This window comes from Lemur catta, chromosome 16 (genome assembly GCF_020740605.2).
Source record: "Lemur catta isolate mLemCat1 chromosome 16, mLemCat1.pri, whole genome shotgun sequence".
NCBI lineage: Eukaryota > Metazoa > Chordata > Mammalia > Primates > Lemuridae > Lemur > Lemur catta.
In genome coordinates, this window is record NC_059143.1 from 16,954,753 (window position 1) to 16,973,114 (window position 18,362).

Here is an 18,362-nt window from a genome sequence, read left to right on the forward strand (position 1 = left end):
CTCCTGGGAAGATTCTAATGCAGATGGTCTGAATTTAGAGAAACATTGCCCTGGGTCATCTTTTGTTAAGTATTTATTAAGAGTAAATCTGGGAGAAGAGTCAGACATGAACAGAATTATATAGTAAGCTTAAGCTTAGTGTTTATTATGGGATCACTGAGGAAATGCTTTTAACCCATTGGTTTCCTAAAGTAGATTTCTGAGCTGAGTTTTAAAGGATAAGAAGGATGTATTCAGGTGAAATGATGGGTGGAGGGGCTTCCCATGCCTTGAACCTAATGAGCAAAAACACAGGTGACAAACAGCATGTGTGTTCATGTCTCTGGAGAGTCAAGTAGGAACCAAATGGTGAGAGATGAGATAGGGGAGGTATGTAGAAGCCACACCAAGCACCCTGGACTTCTGTAGTGTAGGATTTGGAGTGTGGGGAGGTGGGCAGTAGAAAACAAGGTAGATTTGTATGTTAGTCAGATCACTAGTGGCCAAAGGGAAATGAACACACGGACAAGATTGTGAAACCACATCAAATCATTAAGAGTTCAAGAAATCAAAGCAGCAAATGGGCGATGATTTGAAAATTCTTGTTTAAACGTTTTCACTGTGACAATCTGCATTTCAGAGTGACTCAGACAAAATAGTCAATGAAGAAATGAAGAAAGAGTAAAGGCTTGCCTTCTGAGTCAGGTATTTCTGCATAGTACGTGACACCTAATGGGTGTTCAAGATGACCCACCAAGGTTAGGCTAAGCATAAATGTCCCTGATTCCAAATTACACCATAAACAGGGTCTCTAATGTTTGTACTTACGAGTTTTTATTAGCTCAGTTCATTATACCTTTGACAGGTAAATGTATTATAAATCAAATCATCAGAGATCATAACAGCATCATTTCACTTTTATTTACACTACCAAAGTAGGGCTGGAGGCAAGTGCCAAAGGATGAAAATGTACCATCTGCAGAGCTATCGACATATAGTAAGTCTTACACCATTTCTCTTTTAAATAAGTAACCTTCATGAAAAGAGGGAGCTTGTCTGGCACTCAGTAATAATTATTAAATGGGTTAATGAATTGCCCCATAAAGTGCTGTCTGTAGCATGGATGTCGACTGAGGCCTTCGCGTTGCCTTTTATTGCACAGCGCTCTGGAAGGCTTAATTTTTTTCTGACTTAAAAGTTTTTGTGTTTGTCAGATATTTGCTCTGACGATGCTCTTTAACGGTTGGCTTACAGTGAGCGGTTCTTGTTGCTTTTAAACATTTGAAACGGCGGCTTGGAATCCGATAACCATGATTATGGTGTTATTTAACGCCCAGCACAGAGTAGAGAGGGGGCATTTTTAATGGAGGCCACGTCTCTTGGGTTTGGTACAACTCAGCTGGAGTTACACACAGTGCTCGCTGACCCGCAGCCTGACGCTGACGGTGGGGTTTGGGGGATAGATTTTGTCTGATCCTAATTATGGAGAAACAGGAAGCTTCAGGATTAATGCCAAACTCTCATTCCGCAGGGGAGTTGCTCAAGAAGAAAAGTGCTCTCTCTGTTGCATAAAATTATTCACTCCCTTTGTGTTTACGCCGTGGCCGACATTATTCTTCCTACAGGTGACCCAACAGTTTGTGAGGACCAGTAGTAGTGTGTGGAAAGAAGAGGCCGAGACGGCAAAATAGAACTGCTGCAGATCTATTTCTCTTTCTTTCCAAACCTCAGACTGAACACCAAAGGCGGAGAGGCAGGCGCCTTGCCCTGCTCCCGGCCGTTTGGAAACGCCAGTTTCCCTCCACCCGTTCGTGTTCAGTCAGAAAAGGCGACCCGCGCCTGCCTCGCCCGCCAAGTTCCGGCCTTTGTCCCTTCCGCCTCCCTATTGGCTGGGGCCGCCGTGGCCCCGCCCCCTCCCGTGGGGCCCGGAGCCTCCCGCGAGCGCACGTGGCTCTGTGACGCAGGTGCCGCGTTTCCGCGGGTATAAAAGGCTCGCGGGGCCCGGGTTTCCTTCAGGAGCCGCCGGCAAGGGGGCAACGAGGAAGCTTTGTAGAGCGTAGCCGAGAAGGAGAAGGTGGGGCGAAAATGGAGAGAAGACACAGCCTGCGACCGAGAGGCAGTTACGCCCTCGGGGCTTCTTGCGTGCCTTAGTGGCGGCCTGAGCCTCCAGTGTTGGGGGAGGCAGAGGGGTCCCCAGAGTGGGGGAAGGGGCGGCCCACACCCGCGAGTGCGGCTAGTGCCCGAGCTCCGGGGGCCCTCGGGAGTCCGGGCGCCTGCCCCCCTGAGCGAGCCGCTGCGGAGTCAGCTCGCCGGGTGTCCCACTCGCACTTCACTGTCCTCCCACACTAACGGCAAAACAGGCAGTGACAACGGGACCCGCAGACCCCAGCCGAGGTCTTCGGGGAGTGAGTGCGGTGTGCCACCTATTTTCGTTTCTGTGGCTCTGAAGTCCCCGCTCGCTTCCTCAAAGGCGTGGTTTTCTTGCTCAGCGTCATGCCTGCGGGGGTGGGTAAATGGAAGTTTACAATTTGGCGCGGGGCTGGGAGGGTTTACATTTTTCGACAGGTATTCTTGAAGAGATTTGGGGAGAATTAATAAGCTGTCACTTTTAAACGTCCCTAACGTCTCTATTTGTGACGGTGCGTTTTACACGTTGGTGTCACAGTATTTTTTCAGCTTGCGCAGGATGGTGGTTTGGGTCGACGTTCAGCATCCCTGGTCCCCACACGTTCCTAAAGTGGGGCGGGATCCAGCAGGATCGAGGGATTGCAGCCTGCGTGGCCACTGTCCCCGCATTGGTCGCTCTGCCCGCCTGCTGGCTCCTGCCCTCAACTTCCAAAACAGCCTACTACTCATCTTGGGAGACTTCTTAAAAAATTATTTTTATTTACAATATATGTATGTATAAGTGTATCTGTCATGCATATATTATTATTACTGCGTATGTCTCTTAGCATTTAGCACGTGGGCCTGTTGAATTCGCTTCTGATTCTGTCAAATGGTTTAATTCAGTAAAGCTCCTGTTGAATGATACTCTGATAGGAAGTTTTTATTAAGGGATTCAGTACACTTAATTATAATACATTCTCAAAGGGTTTGCTTTGGGCAATACAGATTCATTTTATCCTGACATGTTTTTTGGGGAAGATGAAATGTATTTTTTTAAAAAAAATATTCAACATTTTTCTCTGACACATTAGTTAATTTATATTAGAAGCTGGCCCCTTGTATGATTGTATCTAAACTGTGCCACCTGGCCCGGTGAAACTCGTTGCTCTCTTTACCGTGGGGATGTTGTTGAGGGCATGGTTCATTATATCACACTATTCTCTTTAGAAGGACCCATGGGAGAAATTTCTCCTGGGTCTCGGTATCTAGGAAAGCTGTGATTCTCCCAAGCAACTGATTTTTTTTTTTTTTCCACCTCAAGAAACCTGAATCATTTAACCATCTGTTTCCTATCTTGTGATGGCTGCTTGGTAGCTCAGGGACTGATTTGATACCCACCTGTATCACGGTGAGGGACCTGTTGCTTGCATTGTGGTGCTAACTTTACCCGTGGCTTCAGCCTATTTTTCCTATCGTAATTTTTCCCTTACCACTGAATGGATTTCCTTAAATATTTAATTTTGTTCTTTATGTGCATTTACAAGCCTTAGATAATTTTTTAGAAGGAGACAGAGCACGTACACATATAGTTGTGGGTGACAACCTGTGCAACTCTGAGAATTACAGGTTGGACTGTGCAATACCCTTTGGTACCATTAAAAGCCAGAAAGGCAGAAGGAGGAGGAGATAAGGGAAAATTAGGACAGAGGTTAAGGAAGGACATGAGAAAAGAAAGGTGCCTGTGATGGTGACTGGTATAATAATGCCACAAATAACTCATGCCTATTCTGATAAATGTTAAAAACAAAATTAAATATAAAGCTAAAAAATGTATACTTAAAGATGAGCAATGTGTCTGAGGATATATTTAGAAAAATGAAGGGAAAAAAGACATTTTCATCTTGAAGAAACACAATTTTGTAACTCTCTATTTGATGACTTACAGAAAAGCCAGTGCCTGTGTGTGGTTTGGGAGGACATTGTTTGAAAACAGATACATGAGCTTCATTTATCTTTCTTGATATGTAACTACAGAAAATAATTCACTGAATTTTACAGAAGCAGATTTTTTTTTGTTTGTTTGATTTTAATATCATCCTGGGGGGGCTTGTCAGGGCTCTTCCTAAGGATTTCTTTAATAGTACTATATTGCTCATCTTCGCAATAGTAAGTTATTAGTAATAGAGTGGTTCTTTAAAAAAAATTATCAATAATGAGCCTGTTTTACTAGAATAAATAGCTAGAGATTAGAACTAAAGCTAATAATTTTAATAGGAAATAGGCTTGTTCTTAGAAAACCATAGTTAACTGGCAAGAAATCTGTTAATTAAAAACTAATAGACTATTTATAAGACTTTGTTTTTCTTCATTATAGCTGAGATTACAGACATCCTGGCAAAATGATTTCTTCAAAGCCCAGACTTGTCGTACCTTATGGCCTCAAGACTCTGCTTGAGGGAGTTAGTAGAGCCATTCTCAAAACCAGTCCACCAAATATCACCCAGTTTGCAGCAGCTTATTTTAAAGAACTTATTGTGTTCAGAGAAGGTTTGTAATTGCTTTAGATTATATATTTGTTGCTTTGAAAAAGAAAGCATTTTAAATTGGCACTTTATGTGTATCTGTATTTGATTTCCTGTATTTATTCCTTCAGGGAATACTTCTCTGGATATAAAAGATCTGGTTAAACAGTTTCATCAGGTTAAAGGTAAGTGCCACAAGTGGTGATAGTTTTAATAATGCTGGTTATAAAATTACTGCATCATTATTACATACATTCAAACTTAAGAATGATGCCCACAAATATTTTTTGTTTAAATAATCCCACTGATTTTTTTATTATTAAATCAGTGTTTTAAAAACACCCTGTGGATTGACATTTTGGAGGATTCCAAATCTTAGAAAGAAATAAGAAAAACTCATCTTTTACAAACCATTTGGTACAGTGAATATATATGAAGACCTACATTACTAAGGAAAGTTGCTAAAATACTCTTCTTGGAAGACTTTTTTTTTTTTTTTTTAAGGAATAGGTTAACCACCCATATTTTTTCCCCTGATATTTAACTGCAGTCCAGGCTGGAGGACAGGAGATCAGTTAGGTGTCTCTGACCATACTTTCTGCTCCAAGAGTATGTATGAGGAGATAAGTTTTTCATGGAGAATGCTCTCCTCCAGCATATCTCAGGCACTGTGACATAGTGCTATATATTTGCTTAGAAGAAAGTTGTTTTGTGTGTATATGTGTAAATGTCTAATATGTGAATATCACAGCATGAAACTGAGTTGACATAGGAGCAATGAAAAATTCAGGGGGGAGATATAAGACAAGGAAAAATTTACATAGTGAATACTTGGGATTACTATAAACAAAAGAGAATATAATGGTCAAATCCCAAGAACAGGCATACATGTCTAATGGCAAGAAAAAGCTTTTCACAGAATTTTGTGAAGAGGGAAAATGGAGACTCATGGCCAGTGTGACAAATAACATGAATAATTCTTACTACATTGCCAGATCAACATTTTGAAGTGATCACAGAGAAAGAAAAGTAGGATTCAGCAAGTTGTCAGCCACTTTTGTGCTGTCACTTGGTGATGTTAATATATCTATTAATGTAACATAACATAGCATAACCAAGGTGGGGAGAAGTTAGGAGTAAGACCTAGTAAAATGTAAAAACCATGACGGTATGGATTTACAGTGAAAGAGATATCCAAAAGAAAAAGCTAGGTTAAGAATAGCAAAGGTCAGCTTTTGAAGGGGCGGGAGAATGAAGTGCCATGGTTCAGGAATATTTTATTGTCTAGACTAGCTGCTTCCCTGCAGGAACTGATGGCATTCGCAGTTCACCATGAGAAACAGGTCTGGGACTTGCTTACAGACAAGTGCAAGAATATTAACCACCCTTCCCCTCCCCATGAGCCCAGTTTCCCAGGTAGTCAAGGTGGTGGTTGTCCATGTACTTCTGTCTCCTATACCAGGCATGCTGTGTGGAAAGCACTGGGAGTGTGCAGGCACAGTATGTGTGAGAATGGTGATAAAGTCAGTGAATCTTTATAGTGGAAAGTAACTAACTGGTAGCTTTTGAGTTTAATTTGTTTACTGATGTGGATTTGGGTCCAGGTAGGTCTTTGAATCTCACAGTTCAAAATTAACGGACTAACAAAATTAATGGAGCAGCCATACTTTTGATGGAGATAGGGGTAGGAGATACTGCTGCTTTTCTCCTCTGATAACTGAAGATATCAAGGAGATTGACGTAGCATACAAATAATCTTGAAAGGAAACTCACAGTATGGTTGTAGAAAGAGTTTGCTCTTTAGGCAGTAGAGTAGAAGTGAACATTGCTTGTTCTAATTTATTATACTAGGGAGATGGGAAGGTAACATGGGGTATGACCAAAAAATATAGAATTCGATGGTACTGTTTAGTATCAGTTTGGCTTATTTGTCTGCCTTTTATTGTCATCTCAAGTAGTTTCTTACCGGACAAACTATCTATTAACTTATGTCCTCTCACTGACACTGCATGAATCTATCCAAAGAGGGACTATCTAGGGATATACAGGCACCATAGATTCCCACTTGGTAGAGCATTTCCTCCCGAGTGGTATTCTCCTACCTACTGACTGGTTTAAGTCCCTACCTGCTGTTCCCATGGGAGCTCTGGGTAGATTTCGTTGCATGGTGGTTCAGATCTGCACAGTAAAAATGTAGATATAACAGGTGGCACCTTCTATTTCATTTAAATAGAACTTCCCTTTTGTAGATACCAATTTTAAATACAGATGGTGGTATGTATAATACTCACTCTATCAGTTGACCCCACGGATTGAGGCCCTCCCAGGCTTTCAATGACTTGCAAGATGAAGAAATTAATCATTCTTTGACGACTAAGTCAACTGACCTTTATTCTGGTCTCTCAGTCCCTTCAGAACGAAGCAAGATCAGCCTAAAGACAGTACCAGGTATTAGAACTTGATAATGTGGGCAAAAGGTAACTGTCACCCCTAGTGCACTGTTGCTCCTTCATCTCCCATATAGCAGACATAAGCATGAAAGACATGTGTTTCATAAGAGTGCTCAGTGGGGATGTCGTATCCTACCTACAGAGTTATTCCCGAACTGATGAGTTTGCAGCCGACAGCAATACCACCAAGCTGCCTGTATGCATGGAAAGCAAGGAAATAAGAACATCCCTGCACATACCACTTGTTTTTGTTGAACACTTCATTCTGGGATTTTTTTTCCTAGAAAGAGCCCCATTTTTTTTTGGTCAGCCTCATCATAGGACCAATAGTGTTAATCCATTTCCCCAGTGACCTCAAAACTTCACACAGTCAGGTGATGGAGGAGAAAGGAGAAAAAGAAGTAGACATGGGAGCAAACTGTTTTCACTTGTCCGTTGTCTCTTATCTTTTGCCCCATCTTCCAGAGCCATCTTAAAGATGGTCCTTGCCTCTATCCAGGGCCTTCATTGTGGCATTTCTCCCACATAGCAGCATTTCCAAAGCAGCTCATCTTTTGAAGCTTTTTCTTGGATCCTCCTCTTGTTTTTCTGCAATTTGATTAAATAGATCCTTACTACCATATGAATCAATGAAAGTCCCCCCATTTCTCAGTCTTCTCAGGAGTTTCTTCATTAATCCAAATGAATCTTTAATTGATGGGATTTTAGAAATTTCAGCAATATTTTAAGGCAAAAGAGTCATTCCCTTAAACCCCATCACTTAGTATATGCTAGGAAAAGAAGGAAGAAGGAATGGAATTAATATTTATTAACTGTTTTGTCCTAGACACTTGTAATATATTTTGTCAATTACTTCAGACAACCTTAGATAGGTCAGTTTAGGGATTATGGTAATCCAATTCCTAGATTGGCTGGGTTCTTGAAAATTCCAATGGTAAGTAAATCAAGGGTTGGAGAATTTAAGAGCTTATGTGAGGGATGGGGGGGCATAGAAAGGTAGAGAGGCCTTGAGTTGGTGTGGGTGTGGGAGGTCAGTCTAGTTAGGAGTTGGGCTTGGGTTTTGTTGTTGCTCTCATTACCTTCACTGTACCACAGGCCCCAAATTCTTCTAGCAGAGGACTGCTGAAGCTTTGTGCTGAGGGTGGGCCTGGGGTGCCAGAGTGTTCCTGAGGGTCTGTGCTTCCCCCTCAGCTTTCAGCCTGTCTTGCTTTTCTGTGTCTGACAGATGGCATCTGTCTCTGTGCTCTTGCCTGTCATCTGGTGGCAGCCTGCAGCCTCCTGTGACTCAGTGCTGGGCTGGTGGGCAGGGCAGGAGGTTCCCTGTTGTTCTGTGCCAGCCTCAGGTCTAGGCTGGCCATATACACCTGGCCTTTTGGAGATGGGGCTTCCTCAGTGTTCCTGCCCTCCATCCATGTGGCAGCCAAACTCTGCCTTGAGACTGTGGTTAGTCTCAGGCCAGTGTCTCCTATCTCTGCCCCAACAGTAGGAGACCTCTGTTTGGTGTTGGTATAGGATCTTTCTCTCCAGCCGCCTACCTTACTCCCCTCTTTTCATGGGAGGCCTGTGGAAAAGTGCTTCTGAGTAAGTGAACTCTCCTTGGGTTTGGAGGCCCGGGCTGTTCCCTACTGACATTGTAGCCCACCTTTGGCCTTTACCAGTACATTAAGATTTTAGCTGATACCTTCTTACGAGCTACTGTGATGGCATTGTCTTCTTCCTGGGCCCTGCCACAGCTGAGACCGTTCTTGTGTCCCTTCTCTCCTTGGAGGGGCTGGTTCCTCTTTGGAAATGAGGTTACTTGGTTACTTTTTGACCTCAGCTCTTTGCTGGACTCAAGAAAAGTTATGATTTTGTGGTTTATCTGGCTTTTACTTCTTGTAATGGTGGGAGCAATATTTTTTGTAGCTCTCTATGTCCTAAGCATAAGAGTAAAGGTCAGGTTTATTTTAATAAGATTCCTTCCCTCCTCTGAACTCCCAAGATCTTCAATAGTACCATTATAGGTACTTGCACTTTTTTACCTATATTTGTATATCTGTCTTATCTCTCCTACTGAATGAAAGCTATGAGATCTCATCTTAATAACCTTTTTGTCCTCAACAGTGCCCAGTACAGTGTCTTATACATAGCACAAGCTCTAAGTCAAAGGTATTGGTGGGGAGGGGTAAAGGACTTTGTTAAAAAGTAGGTGAGGAAGTCCTGAAGAAGTGAATGGTTAGGAAAATGAGGTATTGTTCTAAGCAGGGGGAGGGAAGAGTAGATGTAGCTTTTCTATTTTTTGAAACTTTTTTCTGCATGTGAGCATTTGGTGTGATGTCCATTTTCAGAATTAGACACTTTAATATACAAGAAATCGGCAGCCAATGTAGTGGGAGATACTGCAGGACACTGCTCTTTGGGATGCAGCTGAACCTATGAAAATATGTCTCTGAACGAAGTTTTGACTTGAACCAAACACATTCTTGTAAAGCAAATTGTGATATTAGAAATGTTTCCCCAAGAGAAAATCCTTAGTAAGCAGATGCGTAACAACTAAGGTGGTTGGACAGGCATGTGGGTGATAAGCATAAAAGAGTTTTCCAGGCTCTAGGACTTTCTGTATATCATCAGCTGTCTTGATCTTCTAGGGCATGGGAATTTTCCTTATGCCTAAAGGTTCACTAAAGTCTACACTTGCATATCCAGAGATCTTTCTTTTCATCTTGTCTGGGTCAGTATGACTTTGGCAGCATGATCACACCTTGCTAGCAGGTGCTATCATTTTTAGGTTAGAATATGTACTATTGCCTGATATAAAAAAATCATATAGTGGCCAGGTGCGGTGGCTCACTCCTGTAATGCTAACACTCTGGGAGGCCGAGTCGGGCAGATCATTTGAGCTCAGGGGTTCGAGAGCAGCCTGAGCAAGACCACGTCTCTACGAAAAGAAATAGAAAGAAATCAACTGGACAACTAAAAATATACAGAAAAAAAGCCGGGAATGGTGGCGCATGCCTGTAGTTCCAGCCACTCAGGAGGCTGAGGCAGTAGGATCGCTTGAGCCCAGGAGTTTGAGGTTGCTGTGAGCTAAGCACTCTAGCCTGGGCAACAGAGTGAGACTCTGTCTACAAAGAAACCCTCATGTAGTCCCCTAGTTTACCCCAATTCATCAAGTTAAACTTTGTATACCAGTTTTTTTAAATTAAGGAATACCTTTATTAATGTGTTAGCATCTGTGTCATTATTATTACACCAGCTAAAGATTAGATAATCTATTGCCCAATTCAGTCTTTTTTTTCTTCATCCCTCCCCAGTTTTGTGTGGAAGTTTGGATCAGGAGCTTTTTCCATGGAAGTTTTCAGCTTCCTTATTTCTAGGCAGAGTTAAGATCTTTCCCCTGATGCTGACTGGCTTAGGATGGTATCTGATTATTAGTTTTGCCACTGTGCTATTTGGAGTCACTTATTTTCTAAGGAAGTGAACTGAGGGTCTTGGAGTGAATAAGAACAGGGAAGTTTCATTACCCACACTAAATCACAGATATTAGAAAATAAAGCAAAAAAACCTCTCGTACTTGTGTTTATGTTGACATTTGAATGCTCAACCTATTGCTTTAACATTCTTTTTGGAGGGTAATATATGCTGATTAACCTATCTGGCTATTTTAGTAGAGAAGTGGACAGAAGGAATGATACAAGAGAAGAAACCAGAATGTGTAAAAGACCCAGAAGAAACACATGCAGTTTCTCCAGTGCCTACACGGATGGAAAAATCTACAGACACAGAGGAGGACAATATAGCTGGAACACTATTTAGCAACAAAACCACCCAGTTTCCATCAGTTCATGCTGACTTCTTAGAGCATGAGAGCACAGCTGAAGCAGTTCATGGTCTGTCTTCTAAACCAGCCACCCCTAAGACTGCTAGCCCACCCTCATCACCACCTCCAGCAGGTGTCTCTTCAGAGTTTGCCTATGTCCCAGCTGACCCAGCTCAGTTTGCTGCTCAGATGTTAGGTAAAGTTTCATCTACTCATTCTGATCAATCTGACGTTTTAATGGTGGATGTGGCAACCAGTATGCCTGTTATCAAGGAGGCACTGAGCTCAGAGCCTGATGAAGATGTCACAGTGGCCGCTTCTCTTGTGTATTCTAGAGAAGCGGTAGCAGTGCAGGTTGTGAGCCAGAAGTCTGACCATGTAGATTTGGGTCCTAAACCTAAAGGCGATAAGGCTGAACCATCAACGGCTTCCTCATTCCCCTTGCAGGATGAACAAGAACCTCCTGCTTACGATCGAGCTCCTGAGGTCTCTTTTCAGGCTGATATTGAGGTTACATCAACCGTTCGTATATCATCTATCTATAAAGATGAGCCTGTGACTGAAGGAGTTGTTTATGTTGAACAAATGCCAGAACAAATATTTATCCCCTTTACTGATCAAGTTGCTTGCCTTAAAGAAAATGAGCAGTCACCACCAGTTAGTTCCAAACCTGTAGTACACAAGACAGTCTCAGGCATGTCTAAAAAATCTGTAGAGTCTGTAAAACTTACACATTTGGAGGAGCATGCAGAATATGATTCCTCAGTACATGTGGAGGCAGAAGCTACAGTTCTGCTCTCCGACACTTACATGAAAGTTCTGCCTGAGGTATCTGCACAGCCCCTGGATGCAGAGGGCTCCATCACAATAGGCTCTGAAAAATCTCTGCACCTTGAAATGGAGATCATTTCGATGGTCGCTGACAAAACTGGGCAGGAGGAGTCAGGGGAAAACTCTGCACCCCAGGAGATCCCCAAACCTGTGTTCCCTGGGGAAGCGGCATATGTACCTGTAAAATCATCTGGTGGCTCCATTCCTCCTGTTCCAGAAGGTCTCAGTGCACCAGAAATTGAACCAGAAGGGGAAGGCAGCACCTGACAAGGTTTGATGAAGCCAGGTAAGAAAATTAGATACTTATACAATTACAAATTGCATTTCAGGTGACATCTGTATTTCAGATAACCATCCGTAGGCTCCACGCAGACTGGTCAAAATCTGTATTTTCAATAGTTTTTTTAGAAATGCCAAACCTATTTAAAGGCTTTGCTGCATTTGAGATTTTACTATTATGAGATGAGTGATTTTAAAGTGACATCCCCAAAGCTTGACCTCAAAGTTTCACCATCTAGCACTTTTGTGTTATTCTTTTGGAAATATTATATAGCAAGCAACACTATAGCTTGTTGTCAGGTACAGAATATATTCCTATGATCTGAATATTCCTATTGCAAAACTGTAATTAGGGGGTGTTGGTTTGAAATTTCTCCCTTGTGAATGTAAAATTGAACTACAACAATGCAATTACATAGGCTGTGGCATTTTAAAAAGTGAAAGAAACGGTGGTGTGTTTGACTGCTTTCGCACTGAGTCAGGAGAGCTCTGCAAGCAGGTGTGGGGTGCTGGGCCAAGCATTGATTTCCTGTCCAGGAGCTTCCTGCTGCTGAGGGTGCAGCTTCATAGCTGGAGGGAGAGAGGAAAGGTCAGGTCAAACTTCTGTCCCACGGGGCAGCATGGAGGTAGCAGCAGCAGCAGAAAGGATAGTCAGGCACTTGAACAAAAATGGATGCAGTTCAGATGATTGGCTTCCTTCCATCAGTTCCCCAACAAGTGCCAAAATCAAGATGCTTTTTTATCGGCTGCTGAACTATCACCATGTTTTCCTGTGACACTGACATGATGTGACCTCCATCTCAATCTAGTTATACGGCATTTGGTGTGCTCACCCTCTCTTTTTAGGGACGGAAGGGACGTGCATGAGCCCATCCCCCCATTCCTTTTGCAAAAACTCTCTCAACTCTGACTCTTAACCCAAGCCAGAATGATAAACAAGTGTTACCTAAGCAGGTGTTTACAAAAGATCAAATTCTGTCTGGCAGTGTGATAGGGATTCTGCACAGCTGAAAAGGCAGAGGGCAGTGTTGGGATTGTAGCATGTGGGACTGGCATCAGACTTATGGCTTAAGCAGCACTTCCAGACCAAGTTACTGTTTTCAACTGCTTAACGATTTCTAAAGTAAAATAGAGTTGTCCTCAGCACTTAAAAGGATATTTGATCAAAAGAAAAAAAAAAACCTCAGATTTAGTTATCAAATTCTTTCCCTTTGAAAAAACTGAAGACTTGGTTTGTACATATTTTTTACTAAGCTTGAAGAAAGATCAGTTGAAAGTACCTGAAGCTATTGAAAACATATCAGCTTAATCATGTGCATAGTGTTATTTTCTTTTCTGGGGAAGAAAAAAAGGCTGCACTAGGGATAGATGGCCCAGTGGTCAAAGGTAAACTCAGCACATTTGGGCAAAGTGAAATTCCTCCACAGGGAACCTTTTCTCCTAGGTCCCATCTTCTGGGATTCGGTTCTCCAAGACACTACTGTCTTCACTGGGCAGGTCACACTGGGCATTATAGATTCTTTGGTGTAAGTGGATGGATGGCATTCCTAGACCTCTTCTTTTCTTAACCCCCATGGGACCAACCAGCCTCTTACTGCCACCTAGGACTTATGATTTCAAGCCTTGCCTAAAAGGGGTGCTCTCGGTAGTTGAGTCCTAGATTATGTGTGATGTTTTACATGTGGAGACAAATGAATGGGAGATAATAGTGCCTGTGAAGGGCCAGAGATACTAGATTATGTGATCAAGATGACACCTAGTGCTGCTGCCGTTAGGAAAGAAAAATCACTATGCAGATGCATTAACACTATTTTCAGTAGTTTGATACACTCTTCAGTTGATTTTTTTGGGGAAAGCCAAAAGTTTTTTTTAACTATTCAGTTCCTTTCTGAAGATCTTGTAGAAGGCATGTCTAAAGGTGAAGCAGCTGGAAACAGTAACTTAGAATGAGATTGTTGCTTCAGCCACAACTGTAGTGTCCCTGCCACTTGCTGTCACAACACTCTCCTTATTTTCCAACTGTAGAGAATCTCTCTTCTTTCACATTACCAAACACTATTTAGTCCTCTCTATAGCATGCTTTATGCCACATATTACAGTTGTTTATTTATATGTAGAAAAAAAGCTTTACAAAGACATTACTGTGCATAGCGCCTGATACAGAGACCAAACCTTTAATGCCTGCATTTTTTTTTTTTATAGCACTAGCAGCAAGCGAAGCAGGACAACCACCACCATATTCTAACATGTGGACCCTTTATTGTCTAACTGATATGAATCAACAGAGTCGCCCATCACCACCACCTGCACCTGGGCCTTTCCCCCAAGCAACCTTCTATTTATCTAATCCTAAGGATCCACAGTTTCTGCAGCATCCACCAAAAGTCACTTCTCCAACTTATGTGATGATGGACGACAGCAAGAAGACCAGTGCCCCCCCTTTTATCTTAGTAGGCTCAAATGTTCAGGAAGCACAGGAATGGAAAGCTCTTCCTGGACATGCTGTTGTTTCACAGTCAGATGCGTTGAAGAGATATGCTGCAGTACCAGTGCCCATTGCTGTTGCTGCAGATCAGAAATTCCAGAAACACACCCTAAATCCCCAGAATACTAGTCCTCCTACAAGTGGACAAGATGTCCCCAGACCACAAAGCCCTGTCTTTCTTTCTGTTGCTTTCCCAGTAGAAGATGTAGCCAAAAAAAGTTCAGGATCTGGTGACAAACGTACTCCCTTTGGAAGTTACGGTATTGCTGGAGAAATTACCGTGACCACAGCCCATGTTCGCAAAGCAGAAACTTAAAGCTGGTAGGTAAATTTTCCTACCATAATATGTGGTCCTTAACACTCTTGGGTTTTCACGATTTTATTGACCTGGAAATTGAGATATTTAAAACAATTAAATTGAATTAGTATGTAATGAGTTGGGGTATACTCTAATTTGATGTAGTTATCATCTCCACCTTCTTAACCACGATTACCAGTAAACACACAGGTGCGCAGCAGCACGGTGACTCACACCAAGGGTTTAGTGCGCAGTACATGAACCAGCCAAGCCATCAACTCAGTCACCTTTGAATACCGGGTCTGTTGTCTAACACTGCTAGATACTTAAAGGGGGATGGAATTTTAAAAAGGACAAGACAATCTAGGTGGCACGTTTAAGGAATGGGGAGGAGCAGAGACAATAGCTGGGAACAACTGGAGAGCAAGGTAAGAGAGAAGGGCTGGTCATATATGGAATGCCCAACCTGTGAGGTAAGAGACAGTAGCAGGGACAGGTTGGAAACACATTAAAGGGACAACTGAAATTAACTATAGATAAGACAGTTTTGTCACAAGTTTTTTTCATTCAACCAGCATACCAAAGATAGATTTGGATTTCATTGGTAAGTCAGCACAAATGTTTTAAGTAGAAGAATGACAGAATCAGATTCATGTTTTTATTAGATCCCCTGGCTGCTATGTGGAAAATGAATTAGAAGTCAGGGAGAGGTGAACAGAGGAAGCAGGGAGACAAATTAAGAGTATATAATACAGTGTTATATACCAACAGGTTCAGTTACTTAAAACAATTTGTGGGAATTTTAAGCTGGACATCTGAAAGATGGGCAAAAGTCAGATTTCATTCATAGGCAGGCTCAAGTAGTACAGTTACCATATTTAAGGAAAGACAGTTTTCAAAATATCACAGGGCTATGTGCACTTACCCCTTTATGGACTTTAGTGGACTTGTCAAGATGGCTGTTTTCAGCATGGAATTGCTAGTATAAGAGCTTAGTAATAGTGCAGGAAGATATACCTTGCATTTTTGATCTTCCACTGCATTCACATGTTCAGTTTAATGATTAAACAATTCAATGTATCATTATTTCTAACAGATCCTGAAAATGACGCTGTTTGAATCAACATTCAAGGTGGAGTTGGCCACCAAGCATAATATAGCAATAAATTTCATGCAAGCATAAAACCTTGTATTGCTTATTTTTATAACTTTAGGAGGTATACAACCAACCAAACACAAACACCTTAAATCATTTTAGACCTGTGAAGCAATAGCATTTTTCCAAACTTTGCATAATTTTTTTTTTTTTCCCAACCATTCCAGCTCTAACAGATCTAGTCATGGATTTTCTAGCCAGGTATTCCAACTTGATAATTCTGTGTTTGGCACTCACGCCAAATGAATACAGCATCTCTCTATCTGCCCACTTCTCACTGTGCATGCCACATAGCTGGTTAGCTCTTTGGCCCTGGGGACTGTGGCATCATAAAGACGACTTTGAAAAGACACTTTTGATAATTTACAATAGTATTAAGTGGCAACATTAGCATATTTGAAATTTTAAAAGAAACCACACTTTTTTTGAACATTCTAAAGCCTTTATTTAGCATCAGGTAGATTATTATTTCATTATAACACTTGTTAACTTCAAGACAGCAATTAATTTACTGGCAGCTACCTAGGGCCCCTTGGAGCAGTATCTCAGTCTGGAGTTTGGTGGATAAATACTATAAGATTAATGTACCCCAATTAAAGGGGCAAAGCTCTACTGTACAGTAGTTCTCCATACATATTTTAAGTACACAGGTGCCTTGCAAACTTGAAATGCACAAGACCTCCTTTTATATAATTTGATACTTACAATACATACATGAGTGCAACTTAATTTCTCTGGTGGCATTTGCCACTGGAAGTTGAAGCATTTAAAAAGGTTTGTCAGGTAATGGTGATTAAAATCTATATTTCTAGGGCATTTGGTGAATTACTAGATTTTATATATATTTTCAGTTAAAATGTACAATTTCAACTTATTTTAATGACACTGATTACAGAAATTTGTAAAGGCAAATTCAGAGCACTAAAATAAATAAATGAAATACTTTCCCAGTTTAATTCTTTAGAATTTTCAAATCAGGAATACCTACTCTGAATATTCAGGCATATTTTCTTTTTGGAGCTTGGAAGGGGTAAAATTGAGAGGATTAGTATGAATAAAAGCCTTCTTATCAATGGAGTCTTTACAAAATGACATAACCTCTACATTTGAGCACATAGTATATAGGAGAATTCTAAACATTTCAAAGTTACATCTAGAACATTCAAGCATGACAGCATAAAAATATTCAAAATAACTTGATTTGGTATTACTATATAATTCCATAAAGCTAAAGTTACATTTAGGTATAAACCTTCAGTAAATATGGCAATAGCAACCATAAAAAGCATATTCTCCAGCAGTTCCTCTTACCTCTATATAAAACAGTATTCCAAATAAGTACATTTTATAGCAAAATTATGCATTTTTCCTAAGACTTTCATCACCAATATCACCTAGGCCCTACTTCGGTTGGGTGAAATGCAAGTTATCTCATAGAGTAGGTTTTTCATTTTTAAAAGATGAGTAGAAACCAAGGGAAAAAATTTAAAAACATAGGTTTAAGACTTATTTGTAGATTAAACACCCTGACTTTTCTGCATTTTAATAAATGTCAGGCAAATTGAAGTAGTTTCTGTCCCAGTAGCTGCCGGAGTAAATCCAGTCCTGTGCTCCATTGTAGGGATTAGGACCTTGATGGAACCACCTGTTTAAAGAGAAAGGACAAGATTTACAAACTCACAGGGCATCTGCTTGTTCACTAGCTTGTGGTATTTCCCTACCGCAGCAATGTACTTCATTCTGTGAGTTAATGATTTCCAAAGAGACGCTGACGCAGTGATGCTGTTTTTCTCTTTAGGAAACACGTCTGTAAGATAATACTCCAAAAGGGGTAGTGATACCACGCAAAAGGGTTATGAGTCTCCCACAGCATCTGGCAACACTAGATAGAAGCAGGGTCTTCTAATAGGCCTGTTAGAAACAATGTCTAACCAGTTCACCTAGCCCCACTCCGTATCTTCCACTAGAAGGCATTCTTTTGCTTTAAGCAGCCAGGAATACGGAAATTAACTTTTAGAACAATATGTAAAGTGCCTGGTTTACAGTAAATGCCCTCCAGACTCTTAAAGCTCCATTTTACAGATGAGAAACTCAATGTTGGAGCAATTAAAGAACTTGCCCAAGCTAGTAACTGATAACAAACTGAGGCTTAATTTTAAAGACCATGATTTTTCTACACATAATGTACTGAAATTAGTCTAAATCTTTCTCTGAGTTTCCAGTTCCTCAATGCTAATATAGATTCTTTGGTTACATTTAGCTTCTAACAACTTAACCTGTCCTATTCTAATGCTAGAAAGAGTAGCCCTAATCATTTTCTTGCACTTTGAAAAACATGTCATTCCTTTTCCACGGTACCAGCTTTCTTTAGGTAATGGAAATGCAAAATTACTTGCTCAAAAGGTTCACAATTAAATCTGTGTAACATTTTCTAAATATGATTTAGTTTTCAGA

General features: G+C 41.1%; 3 protein-coding genes across 8 annotated transcripts in view; 2 read left to right on the forward strand and 1 right to left on the reverse strand.

Moving 5' to 3' along the window:
* Positions 1–830: 830 nt before the first annotated feature.
* On the forward strand, positions 831–15,936 carry CABYR (calcium binding tyrosine phosphorylation regulated). 2 transcript variants are annotated; one of them, XM_045527566.1, is made up of 6 exons: positions 831–976; positions 4,463–4,635; positions 4,742–4,795; positions 10,708–11,055; positions 14,172–14,775; positions 15,849–15,936. In XM_045527566.1, the coding sequence occupies exons 2-5, from the start codon at positions 4,488–4,490 to the stop codon at positions 14,768–14,770; spliced, it is 1,149 nt and encodes a 382-aa protein (XP_045383522.1). In that variant the 5' UTR covers positions 831–976; positions 4,463–4,487; the 3' UTR covers positions 14,771–14,775; positions 15,849–15,936. The 2 variants fall into 2 exon arrangements, with proteins under 2 accessions (XP_045383522.1, XP_045383521.1); XM_045527565.1 differs by lacking the exon at positions 831–976 and adding an exon at positions 1,957–2,053.
* Positions 11,077–11,966, forward strand: LOC123621661 (calcium-binding tyrosine phosphorylation-regulated protein-like). Its single transcript, XM_045527567.1, has one exon. The coding sequence runs from the start codon at positions 11,097–11,099 to the stop codon at positions 11,955–11,957; it is 861 nt and encodes a 286-aa protein (XP_045383523.1). The 5' UTR covers positions 11,077–11,096; the 3' UTR covers positions 11,958–11,966.
* Positions 15,937–16,328: 392 nt separating the features above from the next.
* The window catches only part of OSBPL1A (oxysterol binding protein like 1A), a 186,121-nt gene continuing 184,087 nt past the window's right edge, over positions 16,329–18,362 (reverse strand). For all 5 annotated transcript variants that reach the window (XM_045527560.1, XM_045527561.1, XM_045527564.1 and 2 more), the window contains one exon: positions 16,329–17,553. In XM_045527560.1, coding sequence (XP_045383516.1) covers positions 17,451–17,553 — 103 coding nt within the window. In that variant the 3' untranslated portion in view covers positions 16,329–17,450. The remainder of the gene's footprint in view (positions 17,554–18,362) is intronic.